We start from the raw sequence: 22,071 nt of genomic DNA, 5'->3' as shown, positions 1-22,071 counted from the left end.
CTCACATGTTTGCGCAGCTCGCCTGGCTCTAGGGCGCGCAGAAAATTATCCAGCGCGAGACTTCTCTGAGCCGCTCGCGGAAATGCCGGATACGCTTGGCGGGTTAGCAGAACCATCTCAGACGCCAGCACGCCCAAAGTCTCTCCCCGCTGCCGGCGCCGGTCCGCCACTAGCATTTTGGCGGCCGCCTCGGAAGGTTGACGGCTGAAACGGGTTCTCAGCGCCCGCGTCAAGTCAGACAGCTCGCAGCGGCACTCCGCGGGGAGCTCGATCAGCACTCTCAGTGCATCTCCCTGCAGCGCCAGACAGAGGTTGGCCGCCATCTCAACATCCGTCCAGCCCGCACGGCCCGCCACGATCTCCAGCTGGGCTTCGAAAGCCGTCCAGTCAGCGCTGCCGTCATAGAATGACAGGCGGGGATGAGCCATCAAGCTCGCCGTCAGCGCGCCGTCCACTCTGGGAGCCGGCGCCACCGATTCCACGCCATCCGCTCCGCGAGCCGGCGCTGACGTCATCGCGCCGTCCACTCTGGGAGCTGGCGCCGCCGTCCTCGCGCCATCCGTTCCGCGGGCTCGACCTTCGGACAGCCTGCTGGTGCCGTCAGGTCTGGGCCCACTCCGCTGGTGAGTCTTGCCCCTCGTCCGCTGGTCCGCCGATAACCTCTTTAGCCGTTCGATTTCCCCTGCCAGCATCTCCATATCATCCAGCAGGGCCGCTTCTGACACCAAATGTGGCGTGGAAGAGGAAGGAGGACTGGTGAGACTCATTGCAAGTACTCAACAGCTCTTTATTTAACTGGCTTGCCACTCACTTACAGCCTTTAACCCATTTCAACCCATCGGTCACAATTGTGACCAAAAATGTTTTATTAATTATAAGCCTCTAAAAATGTTACTGGTTAATTTCCCAATACTCTATAAGAAAATATTGAAATATTACAATGTTTCAATTAAATGTGCGCAGTATAATTTTTTTTGAGTAAATTGTCACATGGCCAGAGCTGTTTACTTCCTGGTTGCATCTTGAGAAGAGGATGGCTGCCTCAAAGCTCACAAATAAAAGGTTAGTAAAGTATGTTAAAATAAACATAGAAACAAATATTTTTGTACACATGCTCCCTAAGTTGTTTAGTTATGACATATGCATTTGTAATTAGTCAAATGTCTTTGGTGTGTTTGCAGAATGAGCAAACATGTAAACAGTCACAATTGTGACCGGTGGGATAGAATGTTATATCTAGATGCACACATACTTAATATACAAACAAATTTCTTGTTGCATCTTACCTATATTTTTTTTATTTTAGGATGACTGATTTTAGGCATGCAACATTGCTATCATACCTCAAAATGAGAAAGATTACGGGGGCGAGTAACAAAAGTAACCCAGTAGTTACTTTTACTGGTAACTAGTTACTTTCATAGTGGAGTAACTCAGTTAGTAACTCAGTTTCCTTTTCGGAGAAGTAACTACTAACTATAACTAATTACTTTTTCAAAGTAATGTGCCCAACACTGGTTACTAACAGTATACACAACAGTTTACATCGTTCCTGAAGTTTTGAATGAAGTATTTGACTGTAATGTACATTTAGTTGCAAATGTTGTACTAAAATATTATACCAACATTAAAATATTTGCACTAAAGTACAATTTAAAATGTTTACAAATAAAAGTTTCAATACATGTTACACTAAAGTGATGCTGTTACAATTTGTATTTGAAATAAACAAACAAGGTTAACATATTTTGAGCATATTTTCCATGGGTCTTAGTGTTTCTATGGTGTGGAAAGTCCCAAGTTCCTGATCAAGTATTCTGTTTCAGTAAATGCTGTCAGAAGGCCCTTATTTCAACAAAAAAACTATTTGAGCAACCTTTCATTGAGAATACGCATATCATCCCACCGGTCACAATTGTAACCAGTAATAAAACACACTTTTTCATCTACTTTTCTCGTTTTTTTGGAGGAAATAATTTTTGATTATTTCAAAGGGTTACTAATAACACATGATTTGCATATTTGCATGTCTGGGAAAAATTTGGGCATAAATGGGTTAACAAGGCTAGGAGAGCGAAACCCAACTGCCAACCAGCACAAACAGCCCTGAGGCCACCAACCCAGCTAGCCAACACAGAGATGGTAGGTCCCCTTAACCCACCCAAAACATACCCCCATAATGCCCCACTGGCCCCGGATTAACATAACCCGCCCCCACAGGCACACTAACAGCTGGCACACACACACACACACACAGAGACGCCACAATATTATTGTTAAATGTGTTTCAGTACGCGAATAAATATATTAATTTAAGTGTAGTTCATCAGTTGTACTAAATCACACTTTTAAAGGTAATTTATTTAAAATATACTTTTAAATAATATATTTTAATTCACATTATAATTAAGTATACTATTTTAAAAACAAGTTTTAGTATGTTTTGAAGTTCTTAACTAGCTGCTGGGTGGCGAGACCTGTAGAGCTAAGCTAAGCTAAGTTAATAGCTTAACAGCTGAATTAGAAGGAAAACATGGCGACACCCCTGTTCCTTACTAGAGCCACATTATAATCCTTGTGTATGAAAATATGGCCCTAAAATAACATAACAGCATATCAAGATATTTTTGTGACACTGAAAAATATTTGTATTAATATTTAAAATATTGTCCTGCAATAAAACCAAGTTTTAAACATTTTATTGTGTAAAATAATGATAAAGTAACAAAACAATCTGTATAAAATCTAATAAAAAATAAATTTAAATGTTAAATGGTCATTTTAAATGTCTGCGCAGCTTCAGAAATTAAATGTCTCATTTTTTAAACACTCACTATCAGGCCTCACTTAAACTTCACGTGATAATTCATGTCACCTTGTCAGGAGCACCATGGACAGTTCAACATTACTTACAAGATAACACCTCACAACTTATTTACACAGGTGCCCACAACCTTTTTTTTATACCCTTCATACTAAAGCAAAATAAATTTCTGTGTTTCTATTTACTTCATAATGAATCCTCAGTGTGTTCAGTGAAGACAAAAGGAAACAATCATATTTTAAAAAAGAACATTTATTATTTATTCATTTTCTGCATCTAAATTTAGCAAATTGTTCATATTTAAGCTGAATCATGTATACAGTGGATTAATGTATAAAAAATATATATAAAAATATGTCAAACCTCAAAAGCTAATTTTGCAGCAGGTTAATATTAAGAGCAAACTATTTTAAATGTAAAAATACAATCGTCCTTAATATAAGATAAACAGCATAAAAATCACTTTTTTTCAGTATTTTACAGTATCAGTCTGTTATCAGTCTTTATCTTTATTTCTTAATCTTCTTAACACTGTAGATCACTGCAATGATAAACAGCATTACTGCAACAACTGCTGTTCTTACATTGGAGAGCCAGATCAAAATGAACATCTGTCCAGTACAGTCACCTGCATAGAGAACAAGAATATGATCCAAATCATTAGAACTGAAGATCAGAATAAAATCAACTTTTATTAACAATCATGAACTAGAGTGCAGTTCTTGATCTACTTTAATTTGGTTAATTTAAAACGGTGAAATTCACTTAGATTATCTATCAAATGTCTTCAGATGATCATAATTTTAATAAACTGGTGAAACTTTGTTGATTCTCACTACTGTTGGTTTTAGGGTTATTAGTTGGAGCAGGGTGAGAGTTAGGCTTAAGAAAAGTGTATTTAATTATATATTTTAAAAGTAAACTTAACATAGAAAAGTTCATACTTTTCACATAAAATATATTATATATACTTAAATACATACTAAATGTACTATTTTAAAAGAACTTATGGCGATATCAGTATGTCTGAATTGTAATTAAGCTATATTTAAATACAACTTAAATACAACGCATAAAGCTGTGGTTTTAAAAAGTACAACTTCTACAAACTTTATTAAGTTTAAGTATGTGTTTTTTTTTACCTTATGGTTAATACACGTTAAATATATTATATGTATATGTTCTAATTTGTGTATTGATGCACTGATATTAATATTGTGTACACCTTAATGCTACCGTACAGTATATGATACTTTAAAAAAGGATAAGTCCTAAATCAACTACTAAAACAAACACTTTTTTAAATAATGCACTTTAGTTGTAATAAAAAAATAATATATCTTTTTAATTATTGGTTAAATGTGCTTCATTATGTGGAAAAAATGCATGAACTTCCTCAATTCCAAATCACACTTTATAGTTTTATTATATATATTTTTTTTTCAAATATACTTTTAAATAATCTGATTTAATTCACATTATATTTAAGTATACGTTTGTTAAAACAGGTTTTAATATCTTTAAAAGTACATTTATTTACTATTAACACATTCAAGTATAATTGAATGCATATTGCTTAAAAATACATTTTATGAAAATAAAGAGAAAATATATTTAATGTGTATTTTCCTACTTTACATGAAATAGAAAAAGTACTTTTAGTATTCTTTACCTAATTTGAACATACCTGTCGTGCTCTTAAATATACTTCCGCAATACGTTTCATGAGGGGAGGTTAAGGTAAAGTTTTTGGGTTTTTTTTGTTTTAAAATAAAATAGTTTATTCTATTCAGATAAAAAACAATTAGAATTATTACCTTCCTCATGAAGTTCAGTCTCATGAGTGAAGTTGATTCCTGGACGAGGTTCTCCTGAGTCGGGTCTGAACCAGTACACACTGTGATCTCCTGAACAGCTTAAAGTAGCCATTAGTACTGAACACTGGAGTGAACCTGCAGATTTTCCACTTTTCACCTTTAGTTCAGTCAGATTTCCCTTCTGAGACTTTTCTTCTTTAACGATAATTAGAAAAAGAAATGAGTAATATGAAATAACTAGATCAATATATATATATATATTTTATATAATGAAATATCTGATAATAAATCAGGTAAATAATAGAATTTAACTTTTACCGTTAAAGATCAGAAGCGTTCCAGATCCAAACTCTGTAACATCAGTCTTCACTCTCACACAGAAATATGTTCCAGAATCTTCTTCTACAGTTTCCTGAATGTTGAGAACAAACTGATCTCCTTTCAGAGTCGTATTAAAGCGCTGTTGAAATTGTTGATTGTATCTGACGTTTAAATTATTGATAACTAATCTCACAACAAACTGAGGCAGCTTTCCATAACTCTGCTTATACCAAGCAAAACTATACTGATGGTCTCTGATGAAGCTCTGCTCACATTTTATTGATACATTTTCTCCAATCTTCTCTGTTTGCACTTGAAGATCATCGTTAGACGTTTTCACTAAAACAAAGTGAAAATACATATTTACTATATAAAACACTACAATATACAATACAATAGCAAGTGAAACAGACTGTAATTTTAATGAGACTCACCGATTACAAACAGATAAAAGGAGATAAAGACAGTGATCATCACTGTTCCTGTTGTCAGAGCGAGACACTAATGTCTAATAAACTGTTGATCTCATTTCTCTGTGGTGAAAGACCAACAGAAACATCATGTCTGATATGATTGGATGTTCTAAATGTGTGAACTGATATGATTGGCTGAATGAGATTGAGGAAAGGAAAAACATCTGTTCTATTTAAAGCATCTGTATCTGCTAAACTTTGTTAATACTTCATGAGGAACACGTGATAAAATGAGTTTGATATCTTGGTTTGTTCTCTCTGTGTTTAGATCTGGTCCATTATGTGGAAAAAATGCATGAACTTCCTCAATTGTGCCAAATCACACTTTATAGTTTTATTATATATATTTTTTCAAATATACTTTTAAATAATCTGATTTAATTCACATTATATTTAAGTATACTTTTGTTAAAACATGTTTTAATATCTTTAAAAGTACATTTATTTACTATTAACACATTCAAGTATAATTTAATGCATGTTGCTTAAAAATACATTTTATGAAAATAAAGAGAAAATATATTTAATGTGTATTTTCATACTGTACATTAAATAGAAAAAGTACTTTTAATATTCTTTACCTAATTTGAACATATTTTAGTGCTCTTAAATATACTTTCACAATAGTTTTTATGAGGGGAGGTTAAGGTTAAGTGTTTTTAATTGTATTAAAATTAAAGAGAGTTTATTCCATTCCGATAAAGTCATTTTATTCAAATAAAATTAGAATTATTACCTTCCTCATGGAGTTTAGTCACTCCACATGCAGTACACTGACTGCTGGAGTCTCCATGAGTGAAGATGATTCCTGGACGAGGTTCTCCTGAGTCGGGTCTGAACCAGTACACACTGTGATCTCCTGAACAGCTTAAAGTAGCCATTAGTACTGAACACTGGAGTGAACCTGCAGATTTTCCACTTTTCACCTTTAGTTCAGTCAGATTTCCCTTCTGAGACTTTTCTTCTTTACCGATAATTAGAAAAAGAAATGAGTAATATGAAATAACTAGATCAATATATTTTAATCTAATGTAATATCTGATAATAAATCAGGTAAATTAGTAGAATTTAACTTTTACCGTTAAAGATCAGAAGCGTTCCAGATCCAAACTCTGTAACATCTCTGCTCATTCTCGCACAGAAATATGTTCCAGAATCTTCTTCTACAGTTTCCTGAATGTTGAGAACAAGCTGATCTCCTTTCAGAGTCGCAGTAATGCGCTGTTGAAATTGTTGATTGTGTCTGTCGTTTAAACTATTCTTAAATAATCTCACAACAAGCTCAGGAAGCTTTCCATAACTCTGCTTAAACCAAGCAAACCAATGGTCGTCTCTGATGAAGCTCTCCTCACATTTTATTGATACATTTTCTCCAATCTTCACTGTTTGCACTTGAAGATCATCGTTAGACGTTTTCACTAAAACAAAGTGAAAATACATATTTACTATATAAAACACTACAAATACAATACAATAGCAAGTGAAACAGACTGTAATTTTAATGAGACTCACCGATTACAAACAGATAAAAGGAGATAAAGACAGTGATCATCATTGTTCTTGTTGTCAGAGCGAGACACTAATGCCTAATAAACTGTTGATCTAATTTCTCTGTGGTTAAAGACCAACAGAAACATCACGTCTGATATGATTGGATGTTCTAAATGTGTGAACTGATATGATTGGCTGAATGAGATTGAGGAAAGGAAAAACATCCGTTCTATTTAAAGCATCTGTTTCTGTTGTATCTGCTAAACTTTGTTAATACTTCATGAGGAACACGTGATAAAATGAGTTTGATATCTTGGTTTGTTCTCTCTGTGTTTAGATCTGGTCTCTGTTTTTATCTGCTGGTAGTTACAAGGTAACTGCATAGAATCACAGGGTAGGGAACATGAATATGATCCAAAACATTAGAACTGAAGTTCTAGAAGAGCACCTTTTATTTCCAGTCCTAAGCTAGACATACATATTGTATATGGTCTACTTTGTGTATTGATGCACATATTGTGTACACCTTAATGCTACTATACAATATATAGTTTCAAACTTTTGCCACATTTCAGGCTTCAAACATAAACATATGAAATTGTATTATTTTGTGAAGAATCAACAACAAGTGGTACACAATCGTGAAGTGGAACAAAATTTATTGGATATTTGAAAGTTTTTTTTAGAAATAAAAAAACTGAAAAGTGGGACGTGCAGTATTATTCAGCCCCTTCACTTTCTGTGCAGAAAACTCACTCCAGAAGTTCAGTGAGGATTTCTGAATGATCCAATGTTCATCTAAATGACTGATAATGATAAATAGAATCCACCTGTATGTAATCAAGTCTCTGTATAAATGCACCTGGTCTGTGATAGTCTCAGAGTTCTGTTTAAAGCGCAGAGAGCATCATGAAGAGCAAGTAACACACCAGCAATGATGGTATAGTTACTTTGAAACAGTAATAATTACTTGATTTTAAAAGTAACTAAGTTACTTTACAAGTTACTTTATAAGTTACTTTCAGCAGCTGCAGACACCACCTCCCGCCGCCTTAACATAAACATTATAACCAGTTTTGCCAATACTCCCTTTATTGTTAAAGTTCTGAAAAAAAAAGTTTTTTTGTAAAAAATAAAAGACAATTTCTCTTGAATTAACTTTTTATTTATAAAAAATAAAATATGGTCTTTCTTGATTTCACTAAACATAAATACTTGTTTTTATAAAAAAAAAAAAAATAAATAAAGAAAGTCTTTCTTGACCTGACATATTTAACACTGTAAAACTGAACATTGAACCTGTTGTTCTCTGCAGGGCAGCAAAGAGTGGTTTTATAAAACAGAACCGTGTATATGGTCTAGACCACTGATCACATATATAAGACTGCGGTCCGGACCCAGACGTTGTCCAATGCGGACCCAAACCGATAAACTATTAAAAAAGGATTTTATTTTGACAGTGTTCATTTAAAGCGTCAGAACTTTTCTTGTCTTTACGGTATGTGCGCTCTGGCACAGTAAACTTGCAGACCAATCACGTGTGGTGTAAAATCTTCAAACGCTCTCCTCTGCCAATCAGATCTGTGCAGACGGCTGGCCTGGCTAGTGAATTGGGACGCGGCCGGGAAAAAACGCCTTTATAAAGAGATAGGGAGCCCGAGAACTGAGCTCCAGCTGTTTTATAAAAAAAGAATGGGGCAAAACTTTAAGTCTCTCCATGTGCAAAATTGATAGAGACAAACTTCAAGAGACTTGCAGCTGTAATCACAGCAAAAGGTGGAGCTACAAAGTATTAACACAAAGGGGGCCGAATAATATCACACTCTCCACTTTTCAGTTTTTATTTCTAAAAAAAGTTTTAAATATCCAATAAGTTTTGTTCTACTTCACGATTGTTTCCAACTTGTTGTTGATTCTTCACAAAAAATAAAATTACATATCTTTATGTTTGAAGCCTGAAATGTGGCAAAATGTTGAAAAGTTCAAGGGGGCTGAATACTTTTGCAAGCCACTGTATGATACTTTAAAGAAAGGATATATCCTACATCAACTACTAAAGCAAAAATCACTTTTTAAATAATGCACTTTAGTTGACATAACAATTTAATATATTTTATAATTATTGTTAAATGTTTTTTAGTATGTGAAAAAATATATTAATTTAAGTGTACTTCATCAGTTGTACTAAATCACACTTTAAAGTTCATTTACTTAAAATATACTTTTAAATAATATATTTTAATTCACAGTATAATTAAGTATACTATTTTAAAAACAAGTTTTAGTATGTTTTGAAGTTCTTAACTAGCTGCTGGGTGGCGAGACCTGTAGAGCTAAGCTAAGCTAAGTTAATAGCTTTACAGCTGAATTAGAAGAAAAATATGACACCCCCAGTCCTCACTAGAGTCGCATGGAATGCAGTTTATAATCCGGTGCGCCTTGTGCATGAAAATATGGCCCTAAAATAACATATCAGCATATCAAGGTGAAAAATATTTGTATTAATATTTAAAATATTGTCAGTGGATTAATGTATAAAAAAATTATAAAAAATATGTCAACCCTTAAAAGCTCATTTTGCAGCAGGTTAAGATTAAGATCAAGCTATTTCAAATGTAAAAGTACAAACGTCTATTATAAAAGATAAACAGCTTTAAAGAATCACTTTTTCAGCATTTTACAGTATCAGTCTGTTATCAGTCTTTATCTTTATTTCTTAATCTTCTTAACACAGTAGATCACTGCAATGATAAAGAGCATTCCTGCAACAACTGCTGTTCTTACAATGGAGAGCCAGATCAAAATGATCATCTGTCCAGTACAGTCACCTGCATAGAGAACAAGAATATGATCCAAAACATTAGAACTGAAGATCAGGGGTGGGTTTCCCGAAAGCTTCGTAACGCTAAGAACTTCGTTAACTCGTACTTAAGATTGATCGTTAATTAAAGAGTGTTTCCCAAACCCGTGCGTAACTAAAGTACTACGTAAACTCGCTCGCAGATTAACGAGTGCTCTCACCCAGTCGTTATTTTTAACGAGCTTCTTTAGGGGATCTCGACTTGCAGTTCAGCACCTTAAACACCAGGGACCGCCAATTTTGAGGAAGAAAAATGATAATTTCCGTGTTTGAAGCAATTATATTACATTACTATTAATCATAATCAATTATATTACTATATAATTATTAATATTAATATATTATATTATATTACTATTAATTATAATCAATTATATTACTATATAATTATTATTATATTATATAATTATTATATTATATTATATTATATTATATTATATTATATTATATTATTTCCCGTGTCTGCGGGTGCTCCGGTTTCCTCCCACAGTCCAAAGAAATTAGTTCAGTCTAATTAGATGTCGGATAAAAATTGCCCCTTAGGTGTGAGTGAATGTGTCTGTGTGTCTGTCTGTGTCTGTCTGCCCTGTGATGGATTGGCATCCTGTCCAGGGTGTATACTGCCTTCAGCCCGATGCCAGCTGGTATAGACTCCAGCCACCAAGCATCGACCCCCCCCCCCCCCACCCCCCCCCCCGCGCCCCTTAACGGATAAAGCGGTTGACGAGTGAGTAAATGAGTGAATAAGTTATATTATATTATATTATATTATATTATATTATATTATATTATATTATAATGCCAACTGTGGCTTGTAGTCTAACTGGGCAATCAAACCCACGAGTAAATTATTTAAATCCAGATTAGCGATGATAGAAGTCTTGACATTAATGCTGCAAGAAATGCAATCAGTCAATTCCTGCAGATGATGCTCACGGTCTAAGCAAAGCTGCAAAGTCACCAAGTTCATCTGGGCAAACTCTGGGGTGTGTCAGCTCGCAAATATCAGTCAAAAGTTGGACACGTCTCATTCCATGTTTTTTTTTTTTTTTACATTGTCGATTAATATTAAAACCATGAAAACTAATTGACGCAAATGGAATTAGTAGACAAAAAGGTGCATGGCTTTGACAATCCCCTGACATAAACCCAACTGAGATGGTGATTTAGGATGAGCTGGAGCTTCACAGTATAAAGTACAAAACATATTTCTGTTGGTTTAAAATGTAATATATATATTGTGGTAGGCCCCTGGGGTTAGGGGCGTACCCACTGTGACCCGGAAGGAGGAAGCGCCCAGATAACACAGACACGGGGAGTAAATAAACGCAAAACGTACCTTTTATTTGGCTTTTAACTGCCCTCCACCACACCCAAAACAACTCAAACAAACATATGGCCCAATGGGGCTCTAGAGTCTGTAGAATGAACTTTTCTTTAGTTCTTAAAGGTCCGTGCAGCCTCAGCCCTCAGCTCCCCAGTCAAGAGTTCCCCTTCAGTAAGCTGAGGCTGAGTTTTTATACCTGTCCCAGCCGGCTGCTTAATCAGTCCTGAATGCACACCGGCTGGGACAGACATGGCTGTGAGTTCCGGCGTGGGGCGGACCCACGGTTCCCCCGCCTCCTCACGCCACAGTCCCTCCCCCTAAGCTTCCAGCCACCAGGGTCGAAGGTGAGGCGTGACCTGGTGACTGGAGCGAACGAAGAGAGGGGCGGTGAGGAGAGCGGGGGATGCAGTTCGTTCGCTTGGGCCCCCCCCTCCAGAGAGAGGCCCGTGGAGATGGCAGCCCACCTCCCAGCCTTAGTCCCCCAGCCTCGCGCAGCGGCGGCTCTCGGCAGCCCCGCGGCGGGAGGTGCGGCGGCTCTCGGCAGCCCCGCGGCTGGAGGTGCGGCGGCTCTCGGCAGCCCCGCGGCGGGAGGTGCGGCGGCTCTCGGCAGCCCCGCGGCGGGAGGTGCGGCGGCTCGCGGCAGCCCCGCGGCGGGAGGTGCGGCGGCTCGCGGCAGCCCCGCGGCGGGAGGTGCGGCGGCTCGCGGCAGCCCCGCGGCGGGAGGTGCGGCGGCTCTCGGCAGCCCCGCGGCGGGAGGTGCGGCGGCTCTCGGCAGCCCCGCGGCGGGAGGAGCGGCGGCTCTCGGCAGCCCCGCGGCGGGAGGAGCGGCGGCTCTCGGCAGCACCGGGACGGGTCGAGCGGCTGCTCGGGGCACCGGGACGGGTCGAGCGGCTGCTCGGGGCACCGGGACGGGTCGAGCGGCTGCTCGGGGCACCGGGACGGGTCGAGCGGCTGCTCGGGGCACCGGGACGGGTCGAGCGGCTGCTCGGGGCACCGGGACGGGTCGAGCGGCTGCTCGGGGCACCGGGACGGGTGGAGCGGCTGCTCGGGGCACCAGGACGGGTGGAGCGGCTGCTCGGGGCACCGGGACGGGTGGAGCGGCTGCTCGGGGCACCGGGACAGGTGGATGAGCGGCGGCTCTCGGTAGCTCCGGGGCTGGATGAGCGGCGGCTCTCGGTAGCTCCGGGGCTGGATGAGCGGCGGCTCTCGGTAGCTCCGGGGCTGGATGAGCGGCGGCTCTCGGTAGCTCCGGGGCTGGATGAGCGGCGGCTCTCAGTAGCTCCGGGGCTGGATGAGCGGCGGCTCTCGGTAGCGCGGCGGCTCTCGGCAGCCCCACAGCGGCTCTCGGTAGCGCGGCGGCTCTCGGTAGCGCGGCGGCTGGCTCGGCCTCGCTCTTGTCAGGGCCGTTCTCCCCCCTCCACGACTCCGACTCGGCCGCCGAAGAGTTTCGCGGGAGAGGCGGGGCGGAGTCGGACTGTGGCCCGGGCAGAGAGGCGCGGAACTCGTCCTCCTCCTCCGGGCCGACGCAGCAGCAGCAGAAGTCCGGGCCGGTGTGAGCACACTCGGCCTCCCGGTGTCTGGGGCTCGGACACCACTCGCACCAGCCGAGTTCGGGGCGAGGCGCCCACTGCTGCTGCAGCCGCCTCTCGCTGGCGTCCTCCCACCGCTGACGGAGCCACTCCGGCAGGAGGGAGGAGAAAGGGAAATCCTCAGCGTCACCGCTGCAGAGCGGTGGAGAGTAGCTGGGGGCGGGCTCTGGCTCGAGGAGTATGGAGACGAAGGGGAATTCCCCGGCGTCACACCAGCGAGGCGGTGAGTAGCCGGGGGCGGGCCTCCCCTTTTTTCTCCCACGAGGCATTATAAATTTATTTATGTTTCCGGAAAAAAAAAAAGGCAAAACAAAACTGAGGTGTGGCTTCGGGCGGCCAAACAAAGGCACGCTTTGAGTCCACCACAGCCCCGTGTCGTGCTCCACTCCGCGGCTTCCTTCCAACCAGGTCACTGGACCCCGCCCAAAAGGGGCGGTGTCCGCATTCTCCACCACTGTGGTAGGCCCCTGGGGTTAGGGGCGTACCCACTGTGACCCGGAAGGAGGAAGCGCCCAGATAACACAGACACGGGGAGTAAATAAACTCAAAACGTACCTTTTATTTGGCTTTTAACTGCCCTCCACCACACCCAAAACAACTCAAACAAACATATGGCCCAATGGGGCTCTAGAGTCTGTAGAATGAACTTTTCTTTAGTTCTTAAAGGTCCGTGCAGCCTCAGCCCTCAGCTCCCCAGTCAAGAGTTCCCCTTCAGTAAGCTGAGGCTGAGTTTTTATACCTGTCCCAGCCGGCTGCTTAATCAGTCCTGAATGCACACCGGCTGGGACAGACATGGCTGTGAGTTCCGGCGTGGGGCGGACCCACGGTTCCCCCGCCTCCTCACGCCACAATATATATATATATACATATATACATATGTATATATGTATATATATATACACACACACAGGAACATATGTATTATTATATTATTTTTATAATAATAAAAATTAGAATAATAATAAATTAATATTACTATCAATATTACTGTTAATAATATTAGTATAATATCTATTAATATAATATATATTAACAATAATAGTTTTAAAAATGTAAAAATAAGTTTAATGTTTTAAAATAGATTAGATTTTCGAGTATTTATTTAGTCATATGTATCTTTAGGAGTATAATGTTGTTAATTACAACACATTTCTACGTTTTTAGGGTGTAATAGTGAATAAATACTGCATATTGCAGTGTTGAATCGATATTTGTGGATCGATTGAGCGCGCTGTTTCGGGGGAGGAGTCAACAAAGACGTTCTTTAACCTCGTTCGTTAATTTTCACGTTGCGAAGCTCTTTGGGAAACACTCGCAGAACTGTCTCGTTCTTTACACACGTCATTCGTTAGTTCGTTCGTTATTCGCTAAGATTGATCGTTTTCGGGAAACCCACCCCAGAATAAGATCAACTATTATGAACAATCATGAACTAGAGTGCAGTTCTTGATCTACTTTAATTTGAATAATTTAGAACAGTTTAATCCACCACTTAGATTATCTATCAAATGTCTTCAGATGATCATAATTTTAATAAACTGGTGAAACTTTGTTGATTCTCACTACTGTTGGTTTTAGGGTTATTAGTTGGAGCAGAGTGAGAGTTAGGCTTAAGAAAAGTGTATTTAATTATATATTTTTTAAAGAACACTTAACATAGAAAAGTTCATACTTTAAAAAACATTGTACATACTTAAATACATACTAAATGTACTATTTTGGAACAACGTATGGCGACGTCAGTATATTTGAATTGTAATTAAGCTATATTTAAATACAACTTAAATACAACGTATAAAACTGTTGTTTTAAAAAAGTTTTTTTTTTCGTACAACTTCTACAAACTTAAGTAAGTTTAAGTGTTTTTTTAACGTAATGGTTAATACACTTGAAATATATTATATGTATATGTTCTACTTTGTGTATTGATGCACTGATATTAATATTGTGTACACCTTAATGCTACTGTACAATATATGATAGGATAAATCTTAAATCAACTACTAAAACAAACAAAAAAAACCTTTTAAAATAATGCACTTCAGTTGAAATAAAAAAAAATAATATCTTTTTTAATTATTGGTTAAATGTGCTTCATTATGTGGAAAAAATGCATGAACTTCCTCAATTGTGCCAAATCACACTTTATAGTTTTATTATATATATTTTTTCAAATATACTTTTAAATAATCTGATTTAATTCACATTATATTTAAGTATACTTTTGTTAAAACATGTTTTAATATCTTTAAAAGTACATTTATTTACTATTAACACACTCAAGTATAATTTAATGTATGTTGCTTAAAAATACATTTTATGAAAATAAAGAGAAAATATATTTAATGTGTATTTTCATACTGTACATTAAATAGAAAAAGTACTTTTAAAATTCTTTACCTAATTTGAACATATTTTAGTGCTCTTAAATATATTTTCACAATAGTTTTTATGAGGGGAGGTTAAGGTAAAGTGTTTTTAATTGTATTAAAATTAAAGAGAGTTTATTCCATTCCGATAAAGTCATTTTATTCAAATAAAATTAGAATTATTACCTTCCTCATGGAGTTTAGTCACTCCACATGCAGTACACGGACTGCTGGAGTCTCCATGAGTGAAGATGATTCCTGGACGAGGTTCTCCTGAGTCGGGTCTGAACCAGTACACACTGTGATCTCCTGAACAGCTTAAAGTAGCCATTAGTACTGAACACTGGAGTGAACCTGCAGATTTTCCACTTTTCACCTTCAGTTCAGTCAGAGTTCCCTTCTGAGACTTTTCTTCTTTAACAATAACTAGAAAAAGAAATGAGTAATATGAAATAACTAGATCAATATATTTTAATCTAATGTAATATCTGATAATAAATCAGGTAAATTAGTAGAATTTAACTTTTACCGTTAAAGATCAGAAGCGTTCCAGATCCAAACTCTGTAACATCTCTGCTCATTCTCGCACAGAAATATGTTCCAGAATCTTCTTCTACAGTTTCCTGAATGTTGAGAAAAAACTGATCTCCTTTCAGAGTCGCATTAAAGCGCTGTATAAATTGTCGAGGCTGTCTGACTTTTGAATTATTATCATAAAATCTCACAACAAGCTGAGGCAGCTTTCCATAACTCTGCTTAAACCAAGCAAAACTATACTGATTGATGTCTTTAATAAAGGTCTCCTCACATTTTATCACTACATTTTCTCCAATCTTCTCTGTTTGCACTTGAAGATCATCATAAGACGTTTTCACTAAAACAAAGTGAAAATATATATTTACTATATAAAACACTACAATATACAATACAATAGCAAGTGAAACAGACTGTAATTTAATGAGACTCACCGATTACAAACAGATAAAAGGAGATAAAGACAGTGATCATCATTGTTCTTGTTGTCAGAGCGAGACACTAATGTCTAATAAACTGTTGATCTCATCTCTCTGTGGTAAAAGACCAACAGAAACATCACGTCTGATATGATTGGTTGTTCTAAATGTGTGAACTGATGTGATTGGCTGAATGAGATTGAGGAAATGAAAAACAGCCATTCCATTTAAAGTATCTGTATCTGCTTGTTGTAAAAAAGAAAATGAAAGGTGGGTTAACACCCACCTCTCGTCCGGGGTACAACTCCCCTGCGTGTTCGTTTCATAGAGAGAGTCGTAGACAGGTGGAGTGAAGTTGAAAGCAAACCAAGTATTTATTACTGAGCTCAGGAGAACCATACACACAGGAAAATAGGTAAACAGCCATCCCAGTATAAGTTCTGACCCCCCTCTGATCTGACTCCATGTTTTATACCCCAAAATTACGTGAAACCTGCTGATGAGGCGTTGCTAACGATTAGCTCATGTTAATATGCATAATTTCACGTGTTAGTACTCAAGTTTCACGTGTCTGACCAGACCACTAGTGTCTGACCTTGACTGTGTTCTTCCAGAATGGAACATCGTGGCACTATCTGTGTGTGTGCGTCACCCCCCGCTTTGAAGCAGCGTTTTTTAGGGAGGCACTCACTCACCAAAAGGCCGCTTTGATCTAAGAGCCTCTTCTGTAGCAATTTAGCCCCGTACCGAGCGTACCAGTCGAAATCATACAGAGTGTACCAGCCGATGATTGATGGCCGTTAGTTAGGGTCATGCAGTGAACGAAATGCTTCAAGCATGAGCTACGCAATAGTCACACAATAGATTTCATATGTTATATGTTAATGTGTTAGTAACGCGTGGTTAGTCCGCCATATAATAAATCCTATGTGTTAGTAAATGCCTTATGTATCATGTGGGTTAATTTGTCATAATAGATGTGTTAGTCACATGCCTGATCAAACAATGTTTATCTATATGTGTAAATAATATATATTGTGAGTATTGGTTAATCTTCTATATAAATGCGTGTAAAATACACTGTGAGTAATAAAAATGATCAAATACAATGTGAGTATTGGTTAATGCATATAAAATACAAGGTTTCACACAATGATTATGTAATTATAGATACTAAGATAAGTAATCATAATTGATAGTAAAATAAACAGTATCTTTTTAATTCCCTCTTTTGACGTATCAACCAGATACGTCAACACATCGTAATTCCTCCACATATGTATTTACATATGTTCAACACTTGATAAACATGTGAGTGAACATTTTACTAACAAGTGAGAGCGAAAACCTGTCCGGCAGCCTACCAACCAATTTTTGACAGGAAAAATTCTCACACTGCCCCTCTGCCCCAGGCGGCCAATATTACTCTGTAAATGGAGGAAGTGACATCATTGCCCTAAAGTCATCCCCAAGACTGGTTCGTTCACAGCAGTTCCTCCTGCTCTTCCTCACACTCCAGTATAGGTAACATATATGGCGGTTTATCGTCTTTGCCCTCCATCATTCGTGTTATTGTTCTTTCTATCAGGAATCTAATACACGGCACACAGCAGCATCCGCATGTAACTAAAATAGCAGCGAATACAGCAATCGCCGAAGCCATAGATATAAATACACCCTTCCATTGTCCGAAAGTTCTCTCCAGCCATTTAGTGATTGGATTATCTACCCCCGTGTTCTCTGCCATTTCTCTAGACAGGGCTTTTAGGGCAATTAACGCTTTAGTTACCTTTCCATCTGGGGCCGTGTTATTTGGGATTACGGTACAACATACATCTCCAAACATATGACAGACGCCACCCTGATTAGCCAGTACCATATCTAAGGCTATACGGTTTTGTATGGTCATTAGTGAAGTTGCTGATAACTGTTCTGATAAGCCTGTTATTGCTGCCCCGGTAATGTTAGCCAGTCTCATTACTTGGTAATTTACGTAATTAATCCTATCGACATTCTTGTTTGGTGTGATCCAAATTAAGATACTTTCCCATCCGGCGGCTATCTGATCTACTAATTTATGCTTGTCCGGTACGCCCCGAGGTACGCCTATGGCGTCTATGTACGTAGGTGTATTTTTAGTTAAGTCAAAATCATAGTCATCTGATCTCCTAGGCCTATTATAATTAGAAATAGTTTTGTGTGCGCCGTACATAGTGATTGGGGAAATTAGTCTTACCATAGCGCAGAGGCCTTGACTACGCGTGGGTAGTCTTAACAGTAGGGTTGATCCTCCACAATAATAATACAGTCCCGCTCTAGCCCATGGCCCTATAAAGTTACCGGAATCGCCATTAAATATAGTGCGGCACCAATTAGGGTTTATGTTGCCTAAGTGTTTTGGGTTCTTCGTCTCGTCCCCTGCTGTATGGTTAAAACAGTTACCTGAATCGGGAATCTGAAATGGTCCTGAGCCGGTGTTATTTGCTATGACTGGAAAAATGTTTGACAGGACAGTACAATTGGCAGGGTTAGCCATACTTGTTAAATTAATCATGCACTGGAACCCTATCGGGTCTTCTGTTGGAAACAATGGCACTGGACCTAAAAACAATTGCCGGTCTAGCTGCGGCACATGCTACGCACCCAACCATGTTAGCTTCTCTGGCTTGTTTTTTTATCCATTTTATCCATAAGTTGCTCCCTTCAAACCCTGTACTTAGCTTTACGATCTATTCGGTTGTCCATGTAGAATAATCTGCTCCCAGTATAGGCCGATCCCCCCCATTATTGTCTATTGCGTTTTTTGTGGCCTCTTCGGTGTCAATGGTCGGTTTATCTGTAACTCTAACTTTGATCCATCCCACAGGGTCGTTACCATTTACATCCACCCCGACCCCTATGAAAAATGCCGAGGACTTTTCCCCATTAGGATCGGATTGCCACTCTAATGCAATGGTTATTAGATTATTTATCGGACCATTATCCCTTTGTATGTTAAGTTTATGCCATTTCTCCCGTTCACGAGTCGCCCAGCGTTCGGTTGGATCCCAATTGACATGTGTTGACCTAATTACGTTTTCCCACTTGTTACAAGGTCTGGCCTTATAAGCTGCTTGGTCGGTGTTATGGTTACACTTAAGATTATCATCACGGGACCAACACAAGTACACCGCTTCCCCCTTGGACCCCTGCTTACCACAAGTAACCACGTCACATAAGTTCACTGTCCATGCGGTCGTCTCACCCCAATAATAGTCCAATTCTATACCTCCCCAGCGCCTGATGCATTTTGAGTTAGACTGATTGATGGTTGATCGTTTGGTTCTATTAAGTTGTGTGGGCTGGTCTTTAGTTGTTGCGTTTGTCGGGTGTACGGTTGCCGATGTATTTACAATTGTTCCCTCTACCGTTATTAGTTGTTCTTGCTTTGAGACAATAGCCAGTGTTATTATCATTATACCCATTAGGGCAATGGTTATTATTACCTGGAGCCATATTGGAATAACTGGAGGAAGTGCTGGTTCGTTATGGTGTCCGTGCTTTGTCCTGTTCCACCCCTTTTTCCCGTACCAAGCCATTGTTAAACCATAAATGTGTTTTCCCTCTAAGGTTTCCACTATTTAGTAAACTGTTATCTATAGCCCTATATGTGTAAGTGTTAAGGTTACAGAGTGTATTTCTTTTTTTTTTTTACAATTCCGTTTTTTGAAGAGTCCAAGGCAACCTGTAAAGAAAAAATGTCCAAGACAACCTGTAAAGAAAAAATAATTTGTTCCCCCTAATTTAGCAAATCACAGTCTATGACCTTATATGTGTAAATGTTAAAGTTACAATGTGTGTTTCTTTTCTTCTTTCTTCTTTCTTCTTGCTTCAGGGTTCTGAGGGTACACTACCTCAGCCCCACGTACGAAGAGCTTTATTCTGGCTCTTGGTGTCTGCAATGTCAGTGAATGAAAAGTATGAGGTGGTGTGTGATAAGACTAAGTGTGTTTTTTAATGAGATGTGTTTAAGAGTCTCTGTATGTAGTGTACTGTGATGCAATCGAAATGTTGCTGAATGAGTTACTCCCTCACTTCCTTTCCTCGGTCACAGCCAGGCACTGACGGCCCCTGCTGTCTGCTGCTGCGGGGTGAGTCTGCTACCCCTCCTTCCTGCTGCGGGCCTCCATCTGGGTCAGACGATTCAGCTGCTGTTCTCACCTCTCCTTCTGGCTCTGTGAGCGATCTCTGGGCTGGGCGGCTGCACACTGATTCCCCGGGTGGCAGTGCTGGCTTGCACTGAGATAAGTGGTACCACGAGCTGCCTTTGCCCTGGAGTCGTACCGCGTGGCTGGTTCTCTCCATCACTCGGAATGGACCCGTCCAGCGAGGCTCTGACCACTTTCGCTTAATGGCTCTCAGGTACAACCATGGGGCCACGGCCACCTCCGGAGGTATCTCGTGCTCCTCGTCTCCTCCTCTGTTTTTCCGTACCTGCACAGATAAATCTTCGCACACTGATTTTAGTTTCAAAAACAGCTCACGATATGTATCTGTTGTAATCCCAGGCGAGCCCGCATCAGGACTCAATCTTGTTCTTGGGCCTGGGAATGCTACGCCTCTGACCAGCTCAAATGGGGAGAAGCCTGTGCTTCTATTAATGGAATTCCGAATGCTGATCAGGGCAATTGGTAGGGCATCTAGCCAATTCATGCCCGTGGTCAGTGCAATCTTAGCTAATTTGCATTTCAAATTTTGATTCATCCTCTCCACCTGACCCTGTGATGCAGGATGATATACACAACCATAGCTATGGTGCAGCCCCAATGACTGCTCCACCCACTGCAGTGTCTTGCTCGTAAAATGAGTACCCCGATCTGAATGAATTTTTCTGGGAAAAATTCGGGTATCCAAGAATTGATCAGCATCTTGCACACAGATTTGGCATCCTCTTTTATGGTGGGGATTGCCTCCACCCACCCTGAAAATTGGTCTACTACAACCAGGAGATACCTGTATCTCCTTACTGAGTCAATCATGTCAGTATAGTCAATCTGAATTTCTTCTCCGTGGGAATCTGGCAATGGAAACTTACCAGGTGCTACCTTAAATGCTTTTGCTACATTTTGGGTGTTACAAATCTGACATTGAGTGATGTAATCTACCACTAATGCTGTCATGAATGGGTGCCACCATTGTTTTAGATTTTCCAGTGTTTGTTGTCTTCCTACGTGTGCTACTGTGTGTGCTTCTTCTAAAACTGCTTTCGCTAGTGACATTGGTAATACCGCTTGTCCCTTTTGCGATGTCCACACCTGACTGTTTGGGCTAGCCCCCTTTGCTAACCACGTTGACTTCTCCTCTGGGCTTGCTTGGTCCTGCATCTGTCTGAGCTCTTTTCCGGTTGGAATTGGCTCCCATGGTACACTGGAGTCCAACACAAGCATGGTGTTGGGTTCTGTGTATCCTGCTGCCCTTTTTGCTGCTCTATCTGCTGCCTCGTTTCCTCTATTTATCAATGTGTCTCCCTTTTGGTGTCCTTTACACTTTACAATCGCAACCTTGATTGGTTTGTGTATTGCTGCTTCTAAACGCATCAGTTCTGTCTTGTGTTTGACTGGTTTCCCTGAGCTTGTGACATACCCTGCCTGGTTCCAGTGTGGAATGTCTACATGAGCAGCTGACACCACCCACGCTGAGTCGCTCAGTACTGTAACTTCCCTTCCTTCTGCTAACTCTAGTGCTGCAATTACTGCTAATAGTTCTGCTTTCTGTGCTGATGGGTTTTGTTTCACTTCTTTTGCTACGACTGTCTCAAACTCATACGTCTCCCCCTTTGCTTCCTGAACTACTGCATACCCTGCTCTGACTTCACCTGTGTCTGCTCTGTACCCACACCCATCTGTCCACAAATTCCACGACCCTGGAATGGGTGTGGCCTGTAAATCTGGTCTTACTTTTCCTATCCTTTCTACCTGTTCTTCACACTCATGTGGTGGGCCTTCCGTGATTCCCTCTGCCATGTTGACTCCCTCATGTGTGTAGCTGATGTTGGGTGCAGTCAGTGC

The 22,071-nt window shown here is 40.0% G+C and overlaps 1 protein-coding gene across 2 annotated transcripts; it reads right to left on the bottom strand.

Moving 5' to 3' along the window:
* Positions 1-3,167: 3,167 nt before the first annotated feature.
* On the bottom strand, positions 3,168-16,126 carry LOC125803841 (uncharacterized). 2 transcript variants are annotated; one of them, XM_049482170.1, is made up of 6 exons: positions 16,040-16,126; positions 15,601-15,945; positions 6,172-6,399; positions 4,960-5,301; positions 4,642-4,833; positions 3,168-3,452 (listed from the first exon to the last, which is right to left on the bottom strand). In XM_049482170.1, the coding sequence occupies exons 1-6, from the start codon at positions 16,080-16,082 to the stop codon at positions 3,334-3,336; spliced, it is 1,269 nt and encodes a 422-aa protein (XP_049338127.1). In that variant the 5' UTR covers positions 16,083-16,126; the 3' UTR covers positions 3,168-3,333. The 2 variants fall into 2 exon arrangements, with proteins under 2 accessions (XP_049338127.1, XP_049338126.1); XM_049482169.1 differs by having other exon boundaries at positions 3,173-3,452; positions 4,642-4,836; positions 16,040-16,123.
* Between the last annotated feature and the right edge of the window lie 5,945 nt (positions 16,127-22,071).

Source organism: Astyanax mexicanus, chromosome 8, assembly GCF_023375975.1.
Source record: "Astyanax mexicanus isolate ESR-SI-001 chromosome 8, AstMex3_surface, whole genome shotgun sequence".
NCBI lineage: Eukaryota > Metazoa > Chordata > Actinopteri > Characiformes > Acestrorhamphidae > Astyanax > Astyanax mexicanus.
Note: the sequence above shows the minus strand (reverse complement) of the source record. Positions and strands in the feature narration are given on the sequence as shown.

What these genes read in the sequence shown, in the direction of transcription:
- LOC125803841 (XM_049482169.1), bottom strand. Translation starts at nt 16,082, where the DNA reads ATGATGATCACTGTCTTTATCTCCTTTTATCTGTTTGTAATCG. An exon ending in CTTTTATCTGTTTGTAATCG is followed by an intron (nt 15,946 to 16,039) that starts GTGAGTCTCATT and finishes ACTTTGTTTTAG; the next exon opens with TGAAAACGTCTTATGATGAT. An exon ending in AACGCTTCTGATCTTTAACG is followed by an intron (nt 4,837 to 4,959) that starts GTAAAAGTTAAA and finishes TTATCGTTAAAG; the next exon opens with AAGAAAAGTCTCAGAAGGGA.